Source organism: Sitophilus oryzae, unplaced genomic scaffold (genome assembly GCF_002938485.1).
Source record: "Sitophilus oryzae breed Bouriz unplaced genomic scaffold, Soryzae_2.0 scaffold_808_pilon_pilon, whole genome shotgun sequence".
NCBI lineage: Eukaryota > Metazoa > Arthropoda > Insecta > Coleoptera > Curculionidae > Sitophilus > Sitophilus oryzae.
Genome location: NW_022147426.1, coordinates 4,715,160 through 4,734,368, shown reverse-complemented (window position 1 = coordinate 4,734,368; position 19,209 = coordinate 4,715,160). Strand labels below are relative to the sequence as shown.

Genomic DNA, 19,209 nt, shown 5'->3' with positions numbered 1-19,209 from the left:
TTTTATTATAAAATTTATACCAAAATTAACACTTGTTTTAAAAATAATAGGTTTACAGTTCTCGTATTCTTGAAATTTCACAGGTTTATGTTATCAGTATCGATATATACAGGGTGTCCCAGAAATAAGTGCAAGTATTTTAACTGGTAGTATAGTTCAACCCCAGGGATACGCCTATGAGGTATTTTTCGCGAAAAATTGAAAATTCGAAATTTTTTTGGAAATCTATTTAGTTTTTAGTTAAAAAATATAATTTCTTGATAATATGGCAACATAAGTATTAGATTAAATTTACAAGAAAGAAAATCCAGAAAAGATCCAGTGATTCTCAAAATTTTAGCAAAAAATCATTTTTTTTTGGAAATTTTCAAAGTAAAATAACTCCGTTATTTTGGACTTATTTGAAAAACGATAAACAGAAAATATGTTTATTTTATCGAGATCTACCACCCTTTAAAATACTTGCACTTATTTCTGGGACACCCTGTATATACAGGGTGAGTCTTAAATAAGTGCAAATATTTTCAGGGCTGGTATATTTCGATCCCAGGAACACGTCTATGAGGTTTTTTCGCAAAAAAACGATGTTGAAAATCGTGCATTTTCTTTTAAATTTCCCTGTATATTTTTCGAAAAGTTGTTAGAACTGTCTGTTCATCGCAAATTTTTCCACGGTATAATTTCTTAATCTCTGATATTACAATAGTTACGGCTTTACTCTATGGTTACGGCACTAAAAGGGATGCAATTACAGAAAAAATCCGGTGGTTCCCAAATTTTTTCAAAAATCAATTTTTTTAAAATTTTCAAGCTTAAATAACTCGGTTATTTTGGAATTATCTGAAAAATGCTAAAGAGAGAATATGTTTCTTTTATCGAGATCTACCAGCCCTGAAAATATTTGCACTTATTCAAGACTCACCCTGTATATTTATGAAATAAAACTAAAAAATAATATAACAGAACTATATTTATATTTATAAACAATACATAATGAAAAAAATAAGGATATTACAGTTGTTTACATGTCAAAAATGGCGGAATTGTACACTGGCAAACCAAATTCCTGTCTTCACCCCACATATTTACCGTTCTCTTGAAACCTTCCCCAACAGGTACCTTCTTCGACCCAAACGTACATTCCAGGGTACTTTTCCCGGCCGGTTCTTTATCTACAACCTCAATTTTATCATTTTCCTCCGGACACACCCAGTGGTTCGGACAACAAAGCGCATTCTCCTCAGATTCAAACCTGAAATATGCCGGGGCACAGTTGTTTCGTATATTTTCGGCATTACGCAGCTCTTCGGCGCAGTTTCTTCTAACGCAGGTCTCTTTATCGTAGCTTCCTTGAAAATTCTCGTGACATACGCAACTCAAACAGGAGTTTTTCGGGTAGAAGTTTTGTCCCACTTTATAGACGGTTCCGTCCACTGTACAGGTTTTGGTGGAGTTTTCGCACTGGGATCCCGAAGCGCAGCATTTTCCTAGTTCGTATTTCGGGTAGCAGTTTGGTTCTCTGTAAGCGCCTAGGTTTTCGGGACAATCTAAAACGGCGCAGGTCGTTGACGTTTCACCACATCTACAACCAATTTGACAGGCTGAATATGTCAAGTCCGAATCGATTTCTTCACGGGGTTTGTAGATTTTTCCTTTAAAAAGACAGCCGGATTTCGGTTGGGCTAGATCGCAATCGAAACTGGTTGGGCAAGGGTCTTCAGAGTTCTTCACTGGTTTACAGTGGAGATCTTCGTACAGTAACACTCCATGTTGGTCACAATCGTCTGCAAGCGTGTGACAAATACAAGTGAACAACAAAAACGTAAGAGTGAACTTGCTCATACTTAACATCGCGACGTTTTACGAAGAATTGAACAAAATACAAGGTCGAGGTCTCTATTTAAGTCTTTATTTTGATTGGAATAGTAAAAAATCGTGACCTACATGTCAGTGGTATTTATTTATACCTTTGTAGTTAGTTGGATTTATAAAATGGAAATTCTTAATAATAAATAATAATAATTATTGTTGCTTTGATGGAATCTTGTTTTCGAAATACAGAATGAATCATGAAATATTTGACATGTTTATTTATTTTTGTAAGTGTTAAAGAGATATACATATACAGGGTGTCCCAGAAATAAGTGCAAGTATTTTAAAGGGTGGTAGGTCTATAAAAGAAACATATTTTCTCTTTATCGTTTTTCAAATAAGTCCAAAATAATGGAGTTATTTTACTTTTTTGAAAATCTCCAAAAAAATTATTTTTTGCTAAAATTTTAAGAACCACTGGATCTTTTCTGGATTTTCTTTCTTGTAAATTTAATCTAATACCTATGTTGACATATTATTAAGAAATTATGTTTTTAACTAAAAAAAATTCAAAAAAATTTCGAATTTTCAAATTTTTTTTCGCAAAAAAACCTTATAGGCGTGTTTCTGGGGTTGAACTATTCTACCAATTAAAATACTTGCACTTATTTCTGGAACACCCTGTATAATACAGTTCATACCAAATAAACTTTTAGTCGCGTGATTAAGCTTGGCCGGTACAGTGTTGCCTACTTTTATACAGGGTGTCCTAAGTGCAAGTATTTTAAGGGGTGGTAGATCTCGATAAAAGAACTATTTTTATTTTTTTTATTTTTTTTATTTTTTTTTTTTATTTTTATCATTATTATTTATTTATTATTATTATTATTTATTTATTTTAGTTATTTTACTGAATTGAAAATTCCCAAAATCTTTTCTGGATTTTCTTTTTTGTAAATTTAATATAATACCTATTATATTGCCATATTATCAAGAAATTATGTGTTTAACCAAAAATTTAAAAAATTTCCAAAAAAAAACCCCTTCCACTCATTTTAAAAAAGTGAAAAAATTACCAGAAAGTGTGTTTTCATAACAGTAATGCTTCCATAAAATTTTATTAGTCTATCTCTTTTCGTTTTCAAGATAAAAAATAAAAACATTATTTTTCCGCCATCTTTGTACCGCAATATCTCCCTAATGGTTGACTTTTGACCCAACGTTTATGAAGCAAACTACCCTTTATTTTTTCACAAGGAATCGCCCCCTGAAGTTTTTCGCATTTGTTTTGAAACACCCTGTATACTAATCCGAATAATACGCACTCATATTTTAAGTTAAAAATAACATTATCAAATTAATATTTATTACTGCAACACAGAATATGTAACCCAAAACATATAAAATATCAAATAAATAAAAAAATAAATAAAAACAAAACAACATCAAAACTAACTAAATTAAAATAAACAATGTAAATAGGAACATGAAGATGTTAAAATTCTTTTTTCCCTACTTTAGCATGGGCGAAAGTTGACACAATATTACCAATGTCTATTGTACGAGTAACTTCATTTTCTATTGAAATAGTTGCCAAAAAAATGGCAGTTTCGAGCACCTCTATAATAATACGACTATTAGGTAACTAGAGTTTTTGTGATTTTGAGTTAACTAGTTTGGCCAGTATAATTTTTCATGCTCTCTTTGATGCTACAACTAGCTTAGTTCTATTTCTATTCGTTGGTACAGAATTCCAGTGACAATACAGCAAATTTCCTTTTTTGTCAAATTTAATGCTCTAATGAAAAATCACATATTTCCAGTTATTTTTATTTTGCAAAATAAAAAGGAAAACACAGTTACAAAATTGCACAAGAACAAGTGTAAAATAATAAGTTATTTTCGCGATGGCGTGTGCTAGTTAAGCAGTTAAGAAGATATGTGATAGATAAGAACTTAGTTCGGTATCGCCCAATTTTACTTGATTCGCGATAGCATGTGATAGATATAGGAATGCGGCCCGGGCTTCGCACACACGGCACATCGATAGTTACGCCACTGTTTAAGATTTAAATAAAACTTCTTTTTTTCTATAAAAGTATATACGTATATGTAGCTCGTTTATTAAAATATTTTTACAAAAACGCAAAATATATCATATATACAGAGTGTCCCAAATTCGAGCGTAGTCCGCTCAAAATTTACCATAATTTAATCTACATCGTATCACTCACGGTTTTCGAGATATATCCCAAAGGCCACCCTCGAATTTGGGACACCCTGTATACATCACACTCGTCACATTTCTTCCCTGAGTCTAAATTCTCATAATGTACTGATCACAAAAATTGTTACAATTCCTTAATAGCGTCGCTCAGGTCGCCATTTTTAAAATGCCGACCCATTTGTTCACTGTTTCCCGTACAAATATTTCGCACGCCATCTTTGAAATTCCAAAAAACTGCATCTTGATTGCGCACTTTAAGGTCGTCAAGTAGATCCAAGAAATTCTGCAAAATACGAAATACGAATATTAAATATATAATGTTTATATCCTTGAAGAAAAACAAGAAATAGCCATCTTATCTGATTAGCTAAGCAGCGTTAAAAGTAATCAACTACACCATTTAAAAATCATTTTAATCAAGATAATAAAATAAATAAGAATTCGGGCCAAGTAAAATACGTCTAGAGCTTAATTTAATTGTCATCCCAGCTAGCGATGGGAACTATCGAATGAATTAGACTATCGAATGGTTAATGAATGAATGATTTCAACTATCGAATGGTTTTATTCGAATAAAATCATTCATTCATTTGTATACTAAAGCATATGTGACAACCTCGCCGTGCGACTAAATGGTTATCGTTGAGCCACGACTATCGAATGCTTTTGATAAATGAAATTTAGTATTCGTTTGATTTTTGTATGCGTCAGTGCATTATTAGTTCTTCCAAATTTTTATAACTTCACCGTATAAATACTGTGCTATTTTTGCGTTTACTAAAATAGTTAAAATACTAAAATAGTAGTTATTTTTTAATTTTATTTATTGACGATTGTGTGCATGTGCAGGTGGTCAAAATTTTTCCGAAAAGTTGTGTGGTTTTCCGTAGTCCGATCTTTCAATTATTTAATTTTATATGGTATATGGTCTATTTTTTAATGGGAAATTTTGAGAAGTAGCAATTTTTAAGAGAGATGAGATGAACTTAAATTAATTTTAAAAGTACATATTTGTATTTTAGATGTTTTAATAATATGAATTAGTTGAACTTAATAATCATATTAAAGTAATGTGGTTAAGTAAATGGTTATCGAACTCAAACTATGGGGTGAGAAAATTAAAATGAAAGTTTTACACGTGCCAATTTAAAAAAAAAGTTAACGATGTTTGTATTTTGTTTATGCTAATTCTCTTACATGTAGTTTTTGCGAAGAAATATTTCATTTATTTTTTAAAGTAAATGCCAGTAAAAGTAAATATAATTTTTAAATAGTAATATAAAGCACCTAATATAAATAATTTGATTTCTAATTTTTATTTATATTTTCCTTCCATTACACTGCATGCTTAGAAAATTAATAAATGTTTATATTTCATGATTTTAAAATTTGTTGTTAATATAACAAATTAGTTCTGTAATTATTATTATTTAATAAACCAACGTTGCCACACACAAAAAATTTAGAGACTATATTATTTTTAAATAGGATCTAATATAAATAATTTTGACATCTAATTTGTTGTTTATATTTTGCTACTACTTCGATCTATTCGATAATTTTTATTCGAATAGTTTTCAACGAATGTTTTTTTACTAACTATCGAATTATTCGAATGAATTGCAACTATCGAATGTTTCGATAGTATTCATTCGATAGTTCCCACTACTAATCCCAGCTTTTGACGCCGTTTTTTCCGATTGTTTGGTATTTATAAATCATTACGTGCGTATTTCTATAAAATAACTCACCCTAGCCGCCGTGGAATCGCTGTTTCTTACAAATTCTCCATCGATGACAACTATGGATTTCTCTTCGTCACATTCCGTTAGTATGGTGTCCCTCAAAAACTCAGCCGAAGTGAAGTAAAGTCCTACTTTTGGCCGTACCACGTATACCACGCGGTCTTGCACCACTGTCTGCTCTATGTGTAACTTTGGCCTGGCGCTGTCGTACAGTATAAACACTAAACTGGTGCCTATTCCTATGAGAATGCCGTACTCTAGACTGATAAAGAGACAGCAGAAGAGCGTGATGGCGTAAGGTATGAGATCTAGTCCTAAAAATAAAAATTTTGGTGAAAAAAATCATAAATAGAATAGAAAAGAAATTAAAACTAGAAAAAATAATAGAAAAAAGGGTTCGGCAATAGTGCGTCGGGCATCTGTAGCTCTTAAAATAAAAAAACTTGGGAATTTTGTTTAAACGCAAACGTAAATTATGTACCAGGATGTATTTCAGGAAAATATTTTAACTTCTTTAATCACCACAATACACCAAAACACTTATACTTTTACACTGGACGCGCGTTTCGCTAACCATGTTAGCATCATCAGCAGATGATTATAAACTGAGTATATGAGTTTATAATCATCTGCTGATGATGCTAACATGGTCTGGCTGAAACTGCGCGTCCAATATAAAAGAAGTGTTTTGGGTGTATTAGTATGATTTAGTGTTATATTTGCTGTAACACCAAAGGTTCCAACCCTCAACTGTAATCAGGAAAATATTGTCAAGAAAATATGGCGTATTTTGTTGTGTGTTATAAGTTAGTAATTGTGTATAAAGTGAGAAATAAATTCGTTAAGTATTTTATCGTGAGTTTAAATTAGTGGACCCACGGAATCCGTAACAATATTTTAACTTCTTTAGGATGGTTCGAAAAAGTGTGGGCGGATCGGGATAATTTTTTTTAAAATGGAACACCCTGTATATTATATATTTTTGGCTTCCTTTCGGATCACTTTACACAATCCTAAGATATGAGTAAATATATTTCGATAGTTTCAGAGATATTAATAAATAAATAAAAAATATATATACACACACCGGAAAAGTCTAGGGATATTACAATTTTATCCAGCCATCGTCAGTAATTTTATTATTTGCATTTCTGATATAATAAAATTAAAATAAACAAATAGTTTACAGGACGTATTGGAAATAAAAATGCGAAATTTACCGAATTTTTCAAATTTACCTTGATTTTTATTGAACTCAAAAAAATACACACATTTTTTTAAATTCTAAACTGTGAATTAAAAAAAAAGATAAAACCATTTTTACTTAATAAAGGGTATGGCCTCCTCTACTGTTCATTACAGCCCTACATCGTCTATCCATGCTCCTGATCGGGTTGTCGATCTCTTCTTGAGGTACAGCCTGCCACGCTGCGTTCACGGCCCGAACCAGATCCCTACGAGTTTCACGAGGCATACCCATTCTCAAAATTCTTCTTTGGAGCGAGTCCCATACGTGCTCGATGGGGTTGAGGTCAGGAGATTGTGCCGGCCAGGGTAAGATGTTTAATTGATGAGCATTGATAAACTCACTTACCACTCTGGCTGTATGAGGCCGTGCATTGTGATGCATGAAAATAAAGTTTCTCCCAAAATCATTGGCATATGGTAACACGACAGGCTCAAGAATTAAATCACGATATTTGATTTCTGTTAGAAACCTTTCAAGAAAAACGAGATCGGTTTTTCGGCCTAACTGGACTCCTCCCCAGACCATAACTGTTCCACCTTGATAAGGGTGCATTTCCTGAACATGATCCAACCGAATAAGATTTCCCGGTTGTCTCCATACCCTAAGCCTTCTCGAATCCGGATGAATTCCAAAGCGTGACTCATCAGTGAAGAGAACATTGGCCCATTGTTCATTCGACCACTGAACATGATCTTGGGCCCACAAATATCGTACCTCTCGATTTCCTCTCGTTAAGGGTTGATCTCTCCAGGGGCGTCTGCTTCTTAAGTTGACCTGTCTTAATCTATTGCGAACAGTGTCAGGACTAACGGTTACATTATGTGTTTCCTGGAGAATTAAACTAAGCTCTGGGCTGTAAGAGTCGGTCGGCGTCGATCATTTAATTGTAAAAAATGATCTTCCTGAGGGGTAGTAATGCGATGTCGCCCTGTGTGCCTTTCTGCAACATCACCACTTTCACGGTAGCGTGCACTTAATCGCGATATTACACCTTGCCTTGTATTTAATGCTCTAGCTACGTTGATTTGGCGCATTCCAGCTTCGAGCATACCCATGGCCCTTAGCATTTCGTCTCTGTTAAGATGTCTACGCTCCATAATGTAGTTTAATACTAAACAGAGTTATTTGAATGAATTCTGGCCAGTTATCATAAAAAACATAGCCAGTACAGGTTAAATTCGAACAATTGATGCTAGGTGCTTTTTATACATTTGGCAAAAAATGCACAAACACTTCTGCAAATATCCCAAATTTAGAAATAACTAGTGTGACTACTTCGTTTCAATCGAAGTAGAAAGAATCGGCCTACAAATATGTGGTTGTTTATTCAAAACATTTATTTTTAACTTTAATAAAATTATATCCCTAGATTTTTCCGGTGTGTGTATTTAAAATTCTGTTAAAACTCACTTTTTGTTTTCCACATTACACCTATGGCGTGAAATTCACAAAGATAATACATCGAAACGATGACCACAGATGCCAACGTGGCTTTTGGAATGTACTGGAACACACCAGTAATAAACGCCAAGCAAACGAGTAACAACAGTGAAGTTATCAGCCCTAGAAAAAAAGTTTTCATAGATTCAGCTTTTCGAAGGTGAATTTTTTACCTCCTGTAGTGGTCCTCACTCCGGAAGCGTTGTTCACGGCCGTCCTAGTGAAGGAACCCGTGACCGGCATGGAATGTATAAAAGAACCCGCTATATTGCCTAATCCCAATGCCATAAGTTCCTGGCTAGCATCTATGATCTTTCCTTTAGCTGAAAATAATAGTTATTTTAAGAATATTTAAAAAAAAATTCGGGTCACCTTTCGTTTAGCTGAAATCAGTTATTAGAAAAAAAAAATTCTCTTTAAAAAGCTACTGTGAACCACGGAAAACACAAATTTTCCTGCGGAAATGCGTAATTTCCAAATTTCGCAGGAATAGAAAAAATGTCTAAAACACACCCCGAAGACTAGTTTTGATTTGGTATGAACTGTAGCTGAATAAATAGTTACTTACAGAAAGCCTTAACTATAGCAACATGCTCCAGGAAAGCAACCAGTGGACAAAATGCTATTAGAGAACCATACTCGGACAGCATATCGGTGAAACCAAAGTAAGTACCATTAAATGTAGTACTGAATGGTGGCCATGATAGACTAGGAAACCCACTTTTTACTTCACCTAAAAAATTCCATTATTTTAGTGTTTTTTTTGTTTCTTAAATTTTGTATCTATTTAAAAACATCAGACAAGTATTTTTTGGCTCATTTTTAGGGTTCCGTACCCAAAGGGTAAAAACGATAACCCTATTGCCATAACCAACATGAGATACAGGCCAGAGACATCGATTTGTGACGTCACCGCAATAGTCGGGCTTTTGAATTGTGCCATATGGTACTGCATATAGTTTTTGCATAAATAATAGTATTTATTGATAGTTTTGCCAGATATAAATATGAAAAATATTATACACAATTTATTTTTACTTTTTATATATTTATTATTGATTAATACAATTTTTCGTAATGTGTTTCTTCATTTTTTTTAAATTACTTATACGCGCATTCAAAATTTTAGCTAAATCGGAAAAAAAGTCTATAATAATATAGTGTCTAATGTTTGGTTTGGTTTGGTTATTGTTTTTTTTTTGATTAATGTGTTTTAGATACCTGTGAGAACGAATGGTGTTGAGTTGTAGTTCTTTTCAGCAACGTAAGCTATGCTAGTTCCACCTATTACCACCAAAGCGTTGCTTCCAAGGGACAAATAAATAATAAACCTTGCCAGAACATTTCTTCTTGTCGTCCATTCTGGTTTGTACTTAAGCGATCCATAAACACGAATATACTAAAAAATAAACTATATTTTTTCTATGTATATACAGGATGTTTCGTTAAAAAGCGTAAATACAATACGATGAAAAAAAAACACGGAGTCAGAGATGGCTTAGAAATGAAGATCGTTGTCATTTCCAAGCGAACTAGACGCCGGTTTTTTTTTCGTAGAATATATTCGTTAGTAAACAATCATTTTTACCCTAAATATAAACAAAAAAACTATCGAACAAAATCCTAGAATAGCGTCCCATTTTCTAGTCTCGCCTATATGTAAAATAACTGATTTCCACGCTTCCAAAAATTCGTTTGCTGATCCTTTTATGCCTAGCAGCGATTTTAGTTGTGAAGAACCTATACTTAAAGCTGCTGCAGTGGTGAAACCAGTTATAATAGGATAGGAAAAGAATTCAACAACGAATCCTAAAATAAAGTACAAAATTTTTCGAAAATTATTAAAAAAAATATTTTTTTACCTAAATGTAATACTCCAGCCGAAAATATCAAACACCCTGTCAAAAAGGTTATTAAAGCTGCTCCATCAGCTCCCATTGTTGACACACTGTTCTGTATAAACAGGGCCATGATTGCTGTGGGTCCCATGTTGATATCTTTGCAAGTACCAAAGACAAAATATACTATTCCACCCATTATGCCGCTGTACAATCCATACTGACTTGCCAAGCCTATATAAAAAAAAATCGTTAGATTTGAGGAAATTTCGTTAAACATGACAACAGCGTAATATACAATATGTCCCCAAAAGTTGACATATGATAGGTCGTTCTATTCGGAATGTCAGTTTCTATCAAATAAAGTAAAAAAAATATCGAGGGCGCTATTTAAAAATGGAAGATCTTGTTTTTTTTTTCGCAGCCAAAAACACCCGGTATATAATTTAAAATTATTTTATCAATAATTGTTTAAAAATTACATTACCTAGGTGTGTGAAAAGTCTATAGATATACCTACATACACAGCAAAAACAAATAAATGAAAAAAAACTGAATCAATATAAAGAGTCAATAATTATAATTCGCATACTTATTTTAAGATTATGGAAATATTTAATTCACGCATTTATCACAGATATAAAGCAATTTTTTTAAAATAAATCAAGTGTCATATCCGATAAACCACATATAATCAAAGCAAAATATGTGCCTTTTGTCTATAACACAGCCACTTCAGTAAATTTATATCAGTACAAGTATTGTTTGTACGAAACATTTTAATTCTTTTTTTTGCTGAACATTGTTCTAAGCATAGAATTCGTGTGCAACTTTATACAGAGCGTTTTCTTCTAAAGTAAAGTAAAATATTTCAGAAATTCCTTATATTATTTACTTATTATAATTGTAAATATTAGTCTTGTATATGTAGTTTTATATAAACAAGGAGATTAGTATAAATATACTTTAAATAAAACTAGAGCATGTCCACAGATTGTAGTTACAAGGGGAAAAACGTTTTTATTATTTAAACATTTTAAAATAGCAAAAAATATGACGTTATAATTGAATCTATCAAAGAATGAAAACGATATTATTCATATTATATTACCGTACTTAGGACTTGAAAAAAATAAAATTATATTTTCATGTTTTTTTTTTCATTTTCTCTAAAATGGTATGTAAATTTGGAAAAGTATAAACATAATTAACCATTATAGAACAAGCAATTTTTTTATGAAGAATGCATTTTTCCCAAAATGTCAATAATAAAAAAGTTTTTTTTCAAACGTTCCAAAAGTATTAATTTTTGCGATGCGATTGACAATATAAAAAAGTCATTTTAACGCCTAGGAAAATAGATTATTAAACTGACATAAATAAGTGTCAAATTCAACGAGCTTAACCATAGTCTCTCGATATATAATTACATACAAGGTATGACTTAAATATTTCTATATTATTTGGAACGTTTGAAATTGTCTAAAAACTTATTTGTGGCGTTTGAAAAAAAATAGCATGTTCTATTCGGAGTAAAAATGACTTTTTGTGCCTCGAAGCTAGAAGTCATTTTTACTCCTAATAAGACAATATACTACTAGCATTACTATATAGTATTTTCCTTTTGCAAAGACATTCTAGGATCTAGTATACATACTACATAGTATTTTCCTTTTCCAAAGACATTCCGGGTACACACTGTATACTGTTTTGTGTAATTTAGTTACAAATGTATAATTTTCAGATTTTTCCCTATACTTATTGACATATAATACTTATTGACATATAATACTTATATATATACTTATAGACTTATAAGACGGTACTACCTGCCAAATTTCACAGTCTAGGTGAACGGAAAATACCCTATAATTTTGATTTCCTTAAGTGTCGAAATATACGTTTTTTTTTGCGGCATTGTAAATGATTTTTTTAAACTGAACGCAAGATTTTTTTTTTAATTGAAAATTGAGAGAGAGATTCTCTTAATATTGTAATTAAGACAATCTCATATCGCCACTCATTCTTTAATCCTTGTAATCTTTTAAATCTCTTCAAAAGTTATTTATTAATATTTTAATATCATAATCCTTTAAACGATACACATATTTCAAAATATCGTCTAATAATAGATAATTAAAGCCTCTAAAGTAATAAAATAATCGTAAAAACTAAGTACAGATTAATTATATTTACATATTTTATTGAAGCTTTAATGGTTCAATCAGAAATATTAAAAAAATTAAAGGATTTTTTAAAAAAGATTTTGTATTATAAATTAAATGAAAAATTACCTGCTACAAGGGCGTAAGCTATTCCTTGAGGTATCTCAGTCAAACTCACGGTAAATCCTGCCAAGGCATCCTGCAAAAACAGTGAGAAATCGTACTTCGGTAGCCATTGAATCACTGGTAACTTCCTCTTCACTATATCCATGCTGACCGAGTTTGACAAGCACAAAGATGTACCGGCATCTAAAATCACAAAGACGGCATTTTATATTTAAAAATATTCCTAAATCTTATCTGGAATTAATATCTTATCTTCCTTACAGATGCATAGAAGTACTACACAGTTATCTGCTTCGCTTACCGTTTTTTATTTCTTTTATTTGTATTAACTGTTCCATTAGAATTTAAAAAATAAATGTTCTGTGCTAGAAAAAATCGACAAATATTGCGAATACCGGAAATAAAATGAATTGTAAATAAAAATTTGCCGATGTTTGAAAATTCATTACTACGAGGTCTTCTTACAAGGGTAATTAATGTAAAATAATCACAAATCATGTGTAGCTTACTAAATATAAATTGCAGTGATTTAATTACTCTAAATATTGCGGTAGACAAGATCAAAAAAGGTCAACAGATAAAATATTTTTCATTCAAAATTTGTTGTGATAATACAATAAAAAAAGAATTAAAAATTCATGTTTTCTTATTTATTTATTCACCTTTAATTGCAACATACTCGTAACCATATAAAGTTGAGTGTCCGTAAAATTCCTCATAGACTGATATAGAATACTCTCAATAAATTCAATTATTATTGTTTGAAGTAATGATATTTTTTATTGGAATTAATTTTATTCCCACTCAATTTTTAAATCAGATCTATGCAACCAGGAATACAGGGACAGGGACTTGCGTTTGACATTTCTGTCACGTTTTCTAACCTCAAAAAATTTATTATATAAATTTTTCATATTTTTGTCTAGTAATAGAAGGTTTTTTTAGTTAAAAAATGCAGGGAATTAACAGAATATTCACCCGAACCAGTTTAAGACAGTGGAGGAGTCTTCATAAAGGGTAAATACAGAAATTTTCCAATTAAAACATGTCCAAAAAATACCGTATATTTTTTAGAGCTCTTAACTTCCAGTCAACTGAAACCGTATCAGCACCCATAGAGAACCTTACTATACCTCCCCCCAGTGGTGTAGACACACCAGCTTCACCAAAAATCGAAAAACTAGTCACCGAAATATCACAACTCAACCTAATTGAAGTTTCCGAGCTCAGTACTTTACTCAAAAAAAGACTCAATCTCCCCGACGCTCCTGCCTTTCCTGTAGGAGGTTTTATAGCTGCCGGAGCTCCCAAAGAGGAAGAGGAGGAAGAAGCGCCACAGAAAGTCAAGACAGTTTTCACGGTGAAGCTTTTGAAGTTCGACGAAAAACAAAAAGTGGCTTTGATCAAGGAAATTAAGAATTTGATGGAAGGTATGAATTTAGTACAGGCCAAAAAGTTCGTAGAGAGTGCCCCCGCGATAGTTAAAGAGGAAGTTCCAAAAGAAGAGGCGGACAAATTGAAGGAAGCTATAGAGAAAGTGGGAGGTACAGCAGAAATAGTTTAAATTAATTTTGGATGGTTTTTAAGTTAAGTATCGTAGCTCTAATTGTATTTTTTAACGAAATAAATGTTTTAAAATAATCTACTTACTGGTAGTTTGATTTGTTCGAAGATTAAAAGGTCTAGAGCTTGATGCAATGCTTGGATTTAAAGAGTTTTGTGTGCTAGAATTGATAACCACAATTTCGTCCATGTTTTTAAACAAATTGCAACAAATTTATGACTTTTTTTCGAGTTAACATAACAAAAGCAGGACAATAAACTACGAGTTATTATGTTTTAAAGATAATGTTAAGAATACGTAATTATTTAACCTAAAAATCAATTAAGTGAAATGGCGAATGCGCTAGGATATAACAATAATTTAATTTTTTCGAAATTTTACCAAAATTAAATTAAAGTGAAAGTTCCAGAAAAGAAAAAGTCCTGTTTTTGGCAGGAATATATTAAGGAATGTAAAATATTTCAAGGATGTACGAAAAATTTTATAATAATTAAATATATGGATAATATTTCTTATAAAATGTTTAAATTATTATAATTTATGAATAAGACTGAGAAAAATAATTCAAATTGTGACGCCTATGAGGAAATTGAATTTAAATCTGCCTTTAATATCTCAAGGTTCTCAAGTTCTTCTAATATCAACATCTTCCGTGCTTTTATTTTACACACACTTGGTGTTACCATTTTTCGATGCAGGAAAATGAATTTTTAAACAGTTTTTTATAAAAACATTTCTACATTATGTTCATACATTCAAAAAGTTAATTCAGAGCACTTTTTAAAAATATAGAGAGTTCTACAGGGTGTCCCCAAAAAAGTTACATATCAAAGTTGTGTTTTTTGTAATAGAACACCCTATATATTAATTGATTTTCGAATTCTGGGAGAAAAATAAAGGTGAGTTTTATTTTATGACATATTTAACATTTTCTAGAAATAAAGAACAATTTTTAAATTACAAAAACAGCTACCTAAATTGGAATTTACCCGGTATAGCCTAATATGTAGTTAAATTAACTATTGTACTTTAAATCAAATTAAAACTTGATCCAAAAATTATACACAGTCAGGCAAAATTAATATTGAACACTAGTCACTTTTAAAAGCAAGTTACTCCTTTATTTTAAACGGAACACCCAGTATATTATTCCGATATTCATTGGAGAATTCATGTCTCTCCAAAATACTATTAAGGTTGCCTACACCCCAAATAAAGCTCTTCCTAGATATTTTTATTTATATGATTTAATCTGAGTGCGTCGAAGTCAGTGGTGCACCGTTTTTGCTCCAAAACTATTCATTATAAAACCCACATAGACGGCACTAGTTGAAATAAATAAATATTTTTGTACATCAAAAAGAAACGTGTATGAAGTTTAATCAAGATACAATTTTATATTGGAATTAAAATAAATATTGCCTACGCCTATGATCAATTTTGTTTTCATTTGGCGACCTACATGACGTTATGGATAAGCAAGAAAGTGAAATTTCAGGTAGGTGTTGCTATTGCCAGTTTTGCGATGCATATTTATTCAAGTTAAATAGCTGTTTTTTTTCTATTAGTTTTACGTTATGTGTTTGTCAGAGATTACGATAGATTTTCTATGATTTTTTTGTAATTTTTACACGTCCGATTGAGTTGTTTATTGGAGAAATCCGTGTTTGGGTTTTCGAAATCTATAACAGTCTTGTTTGATACGTTTTTTAAACCAGAGTTTGATTTTTTTTAGCCTTTTATTAGCATCGAATTATTTATTTGTAATGGTGATGATAAAGCAAAGCCAGATTTTCCATTAACATACAAACTGGAAAAATTTTTCTCACATTTATGTCAGCATGAGAAAAAACAATATGGCGATATTATTATATAACTTGGTAATATTTGAGGGGTAGTTTCATCTCGTTCGAATTTGACTTTTGAAAAATCCGTTTGTCAAAAATAAGCTTTTTACGTCAAGCAGTTTAAGCAGAATCTTGGTTAATCAATTACCCAACTTTTTGGAACACCCTGTATGATTTTTGAAAAAATTTCAAAATATGTAAAAAAAAACAAAATAAATTATGCGTGTCCAAGCGTTTTCCCGAAAGACTAACCGTTTTTAAATAACAAATATTGTAATATTTGAGGGGCGTTTTCACCCTCTTGGAATTTGAGATTCGAGAAACCCCTCCTTATCGAACCTCTACACCCCACAGTCAATCCGTTTGCCAAAAATCAGCTTTAAACAAGCAGTTTAAGCAGAATCGTGATTATACTCAATGGTCATATTTTATGAAACACCCTGTATAAATTTTTAAAAAATCTTAAAATATGTAAAACAACAAAATAAAATATACGTGTTTAAGAGTTTTTCCGAAAAACTCACCGGTTTTTGAATAAAAAATATTCTAATATTTGAGGGGTGGTTTCACCCCCTTAGAATTCGAGTTTCGAAAAATCCCTGTATACATAAAAAATCTTAAAATATGTAAAAAAAAACAAAATAAAATATACGTGTTTAAGCGTTTTTTCGGAAACTTGACCGTTTTTTTAAATCAAAAATAATGTAATAGTTGAGGGGTGGTTTCACCCCCTTGGAACTGGAATTTCGAAAAATCCCTGCTTATCGAACCTCTACACCCTAGAATGAACCTGTATGCCAAAATTGAGCTTCTTACGTTGAGTGGTTTGAGCAGGACCGTGATTAATCAGTGAGTCAGTCACTTAAGGATTTTATATATCAGTATAGATTTTTCAAAAGGATAAAAACATGTACCGTTTTATATAGTTTTAAACTAAATATGCGGAACTATCGTTGTCTCTCCCGGACTCTCCCTCAAAACTATTAACATTTTAGCTCAAACTAAGACATATTCTTATAGAAATTAGAATTCTGCGCACAACGAGTATAGTTTGGATTCTTTTAGACTTTTATTATTTTTGAAAATAATAATAAAAGTGAAACTTTACCAAATTTGTACCTCTCTTCTTATTTTGGGACACCCTATACCCTAGTACGATCTATTGATGATCCAATCGATCTAGTTCGTGATCTTCATGAAAATGTTAAGGTTCTTCGAGCCTTCTTCTGCTTCAAAAACTAGGTTGGTATTTCACTCTTACCATTTTTTTTGTTCTTCTTCTATGGCTCTTACGTGCTCTCAAACCCATATTGTAGACCATACCAATGACGTAGATGGGCAATTTGGGTGTCTATATGACATTGAAAGTACCTGAATCGTGTTAGACGAGAACTTTAACAGTTTCGATTTATAATATACGTGCGATATAATAAAATCATGTCAATAACGAAGCGATATTAATGATATTTAGACAATTTATAGTTGTTATAGTACTACTTGCCAAAAACTAGGTTAAGGTTTCGGGGTGGAATTTTAGTTGTACACTTTGTACAAAGTTCCTGTTTAAGAAACCAAGGTACAGGGTGTTCTATTTTCGTGTGTTTTGTGGGGTTTCTCGTTTATGAGTAGAGATACAAAGATGCCGTTTTGACATCATTGTGCTATTTTTTTTTGATGAAACTAAAAATACAGACAGACTTGTTATAGCCCGTTATTAGAGTACGTTAGAAAGCTCCTAACAAAGCAAATAAAATAAAAATATAATATACAAGGTATCCTATTTTAAAGAAATAAGTTTGTGTTATATTTTAAGAGTGACTCTGCTTCTACGTGAAAAACTCTGTGAGACTCAATTTTCACCTTTTCAATAAGTTATAAGGTAACTGAGATACAAAGTGTACACTCTGTACATCATACAATTTTAATTTGTTTACATAAAACATAGTAATAAAATTGTTTAATATCAATAGCAAATTTTCTTGGGACTGTGTTAAATTATTTTGTGGAGAATTATGGAAAATTGAGCATTAAAAAATAAAAATCGTGAACAACGTCACATAATTATTAAAGATTATTTATTATTGTTTATTGATTGTTGTATCTGATTAATTTTTCTCGGTATCGTCTACAGGATCTTGCATATTTGTTGGTGTTTTAGGAATCCATTTATGATTAAGACATTAAAATTGTAAATCTGAATGAAATTACTATTGTTTGTTGTGGATAACTGACTAGGAATTATGAAATATGATGAGAATTTAGATAAACTACCGTATGATCGAATAAAAACGGCGTCAGCGATGGCTATGAATGTCATCGATCGTCATTTCGCAGCCAACTGGACGCCGTTTCTTTTTCGATCATACGGTATTTTATCAAGTTAGTTTTTTTACTTTTTTTTAAAGCATCAGTTATTTTTTTCGTAAAAATTATTTTTATTTTTAGACCTTTTCTTGTGATTTTTTTAGCAAACTCTATATAAATACAGGGTGTCCCAGAAATAAGTGCAAGTATTTTAAGGAGTGGTAGATCTCGATAAAAGAAACATATTTTCTCTTTATCGTTTTTCAAATAAGTCCAAAATAACGGAGTTATTTTGGACTTATAACTTGGACTTGGACTTATGGACTTGGAAATTTCCAAAAAAAAAGATTTTTTGCTAAAATTTTGAGAACCACTGGATCTTTTCTGGATTTTCTTTCTTGTAAATTTAATCTAATACCTATGTTGCCATATTATCAAGAAATTATGTTTTTTAACTAAAAAAATTTCAAAAATTTTTTTTAAAAAATTTCGAATTTTCAATTTTTTTTCTCGCGAAAAATACCTCGTAGGCGTGTTTCTGGGGTTGAAATATACTACCAGTTAAAATACTTGCACTTATTTCTGGGACACCCTGTATATCAATTTTAATTTATAAACTCAGTTTTTTTATAAACTTTAGTATTCGGCTTACTATACAGGGTTAATCAAAGAGCCTTTTTTTCCTTTGTTCTATTTATTTAGATAATCTTTAAGTTCCAATTTTTAATGCCAAAGTAATTGTTGCTCTTTTTTGTACTATCCTTGTACTATCGATGGATTTTCCTTAAAGGAAATTATACCTAATATAGATACTTCTAATGCATTCTACTAACAAAAAAAACCAAAACAATTATCATAATCATAAGCCACAAATATGTATGATATGGGATTT

General features: G+C 31.3%; 3 protein-coding genes across 6 annotated transcripts in view; 1 reads left to right on the top strand and 2 right to left on the bottom strand.

Annotated features, from left to right (window-relative positions):
• Positions 1-952: 952 nt before the first annotated feature.
• LOC115888763 (kielin/chordin-like protein) lies at positions 953-1,891 on the bottom strand. The gene has a single exon (XM_030908605.1). The coding sequence runs from the start codon at positions 1,849-1,851 to the stop codon at positions 1,012-1,014; it is 840 nt and encodes a 279-aa protein (XP_030764465.1). The 5' UTR covers positions 1,852-1,891; the 3' UTR covers positions 953-1,011.
• Positions 1,892-3,892: 2,001 nt separating this feature from the next.
• Positions 3,893-19,209, bottom strand: part of LOC115888758 (sodium-independent sulfate anion transporter-like) — a 40,960-nt gene continuing 25,643 nt past the window's right edge. The window contains exons 1-10 of one of the 4 annotated variants that reach the window (XM_030908596.1): positions 14,253-14,405; positions 12,606-12,785; positions 10,336-10,545; positions 10,062-10,282; positions 9,695-9,872; positions 9,042-9,206; positions 8,647-8,796; positions 8,444-8,596; positions 5,791-6,098; positions 3,893-4,322 (exon numbers count right to left, since the gene is read on the bottom strand). In XM_030908596.1, the coding sequence (XP_030764456.1) occupies positions 4,164-4,322; positions 5,791-6,098; positions 8,444-8,596; positions 8,647-8,796; positions 9,042-9,206; positions 9,695-9,872; positions 10,062-10,282; positions 10,336-10,545; positions 12,606-12,785; positions 14,253-14,355 (1,827 nt within the window). In that variant the 5' untranslated portion in view covers positions 14,356-14,405 and the 3' untranslated portion in view covers positions 3,893-4,163. Of the gene's footprint in view, positions 4,323-5,790; positions 6,099-8,443; positions 8,597-8,646; positions 8,797-9,041; positions 9,207-9,694; positions 9,873-10,061; positions 10,283-10,335; positions 10,546-12,605; positions 12,786-12,863; positions 12,883-12,903; positions 13,086-14,252; positions 14,406-19,209 lie in introns of those variants that run through there. The other 3 variants (XM_030908597.1, XM_030908599.1, XM_030908598.1) reach the window with 3 other exon arrangements.
• LOC115888765 (39S ribosomal protein L12, mitochondrial) lies at positions 13,423-14,247 on the top strand. The gene is made up of 2 exons (XM_030908607.1): positions 13,423-13,619; positions 13,677-14,247. The coding sequence occupies exons 1-2, from the start codon at positions 13,555-13,557 to the stop codon at positions 14,164-14,166; spliced, it is 555 nt and encodes a 184-aa protein (XP_030764467.1). The 5' UTR covers positions 13,423-13,554; the 3' UTR covers positions 14,167-14,247.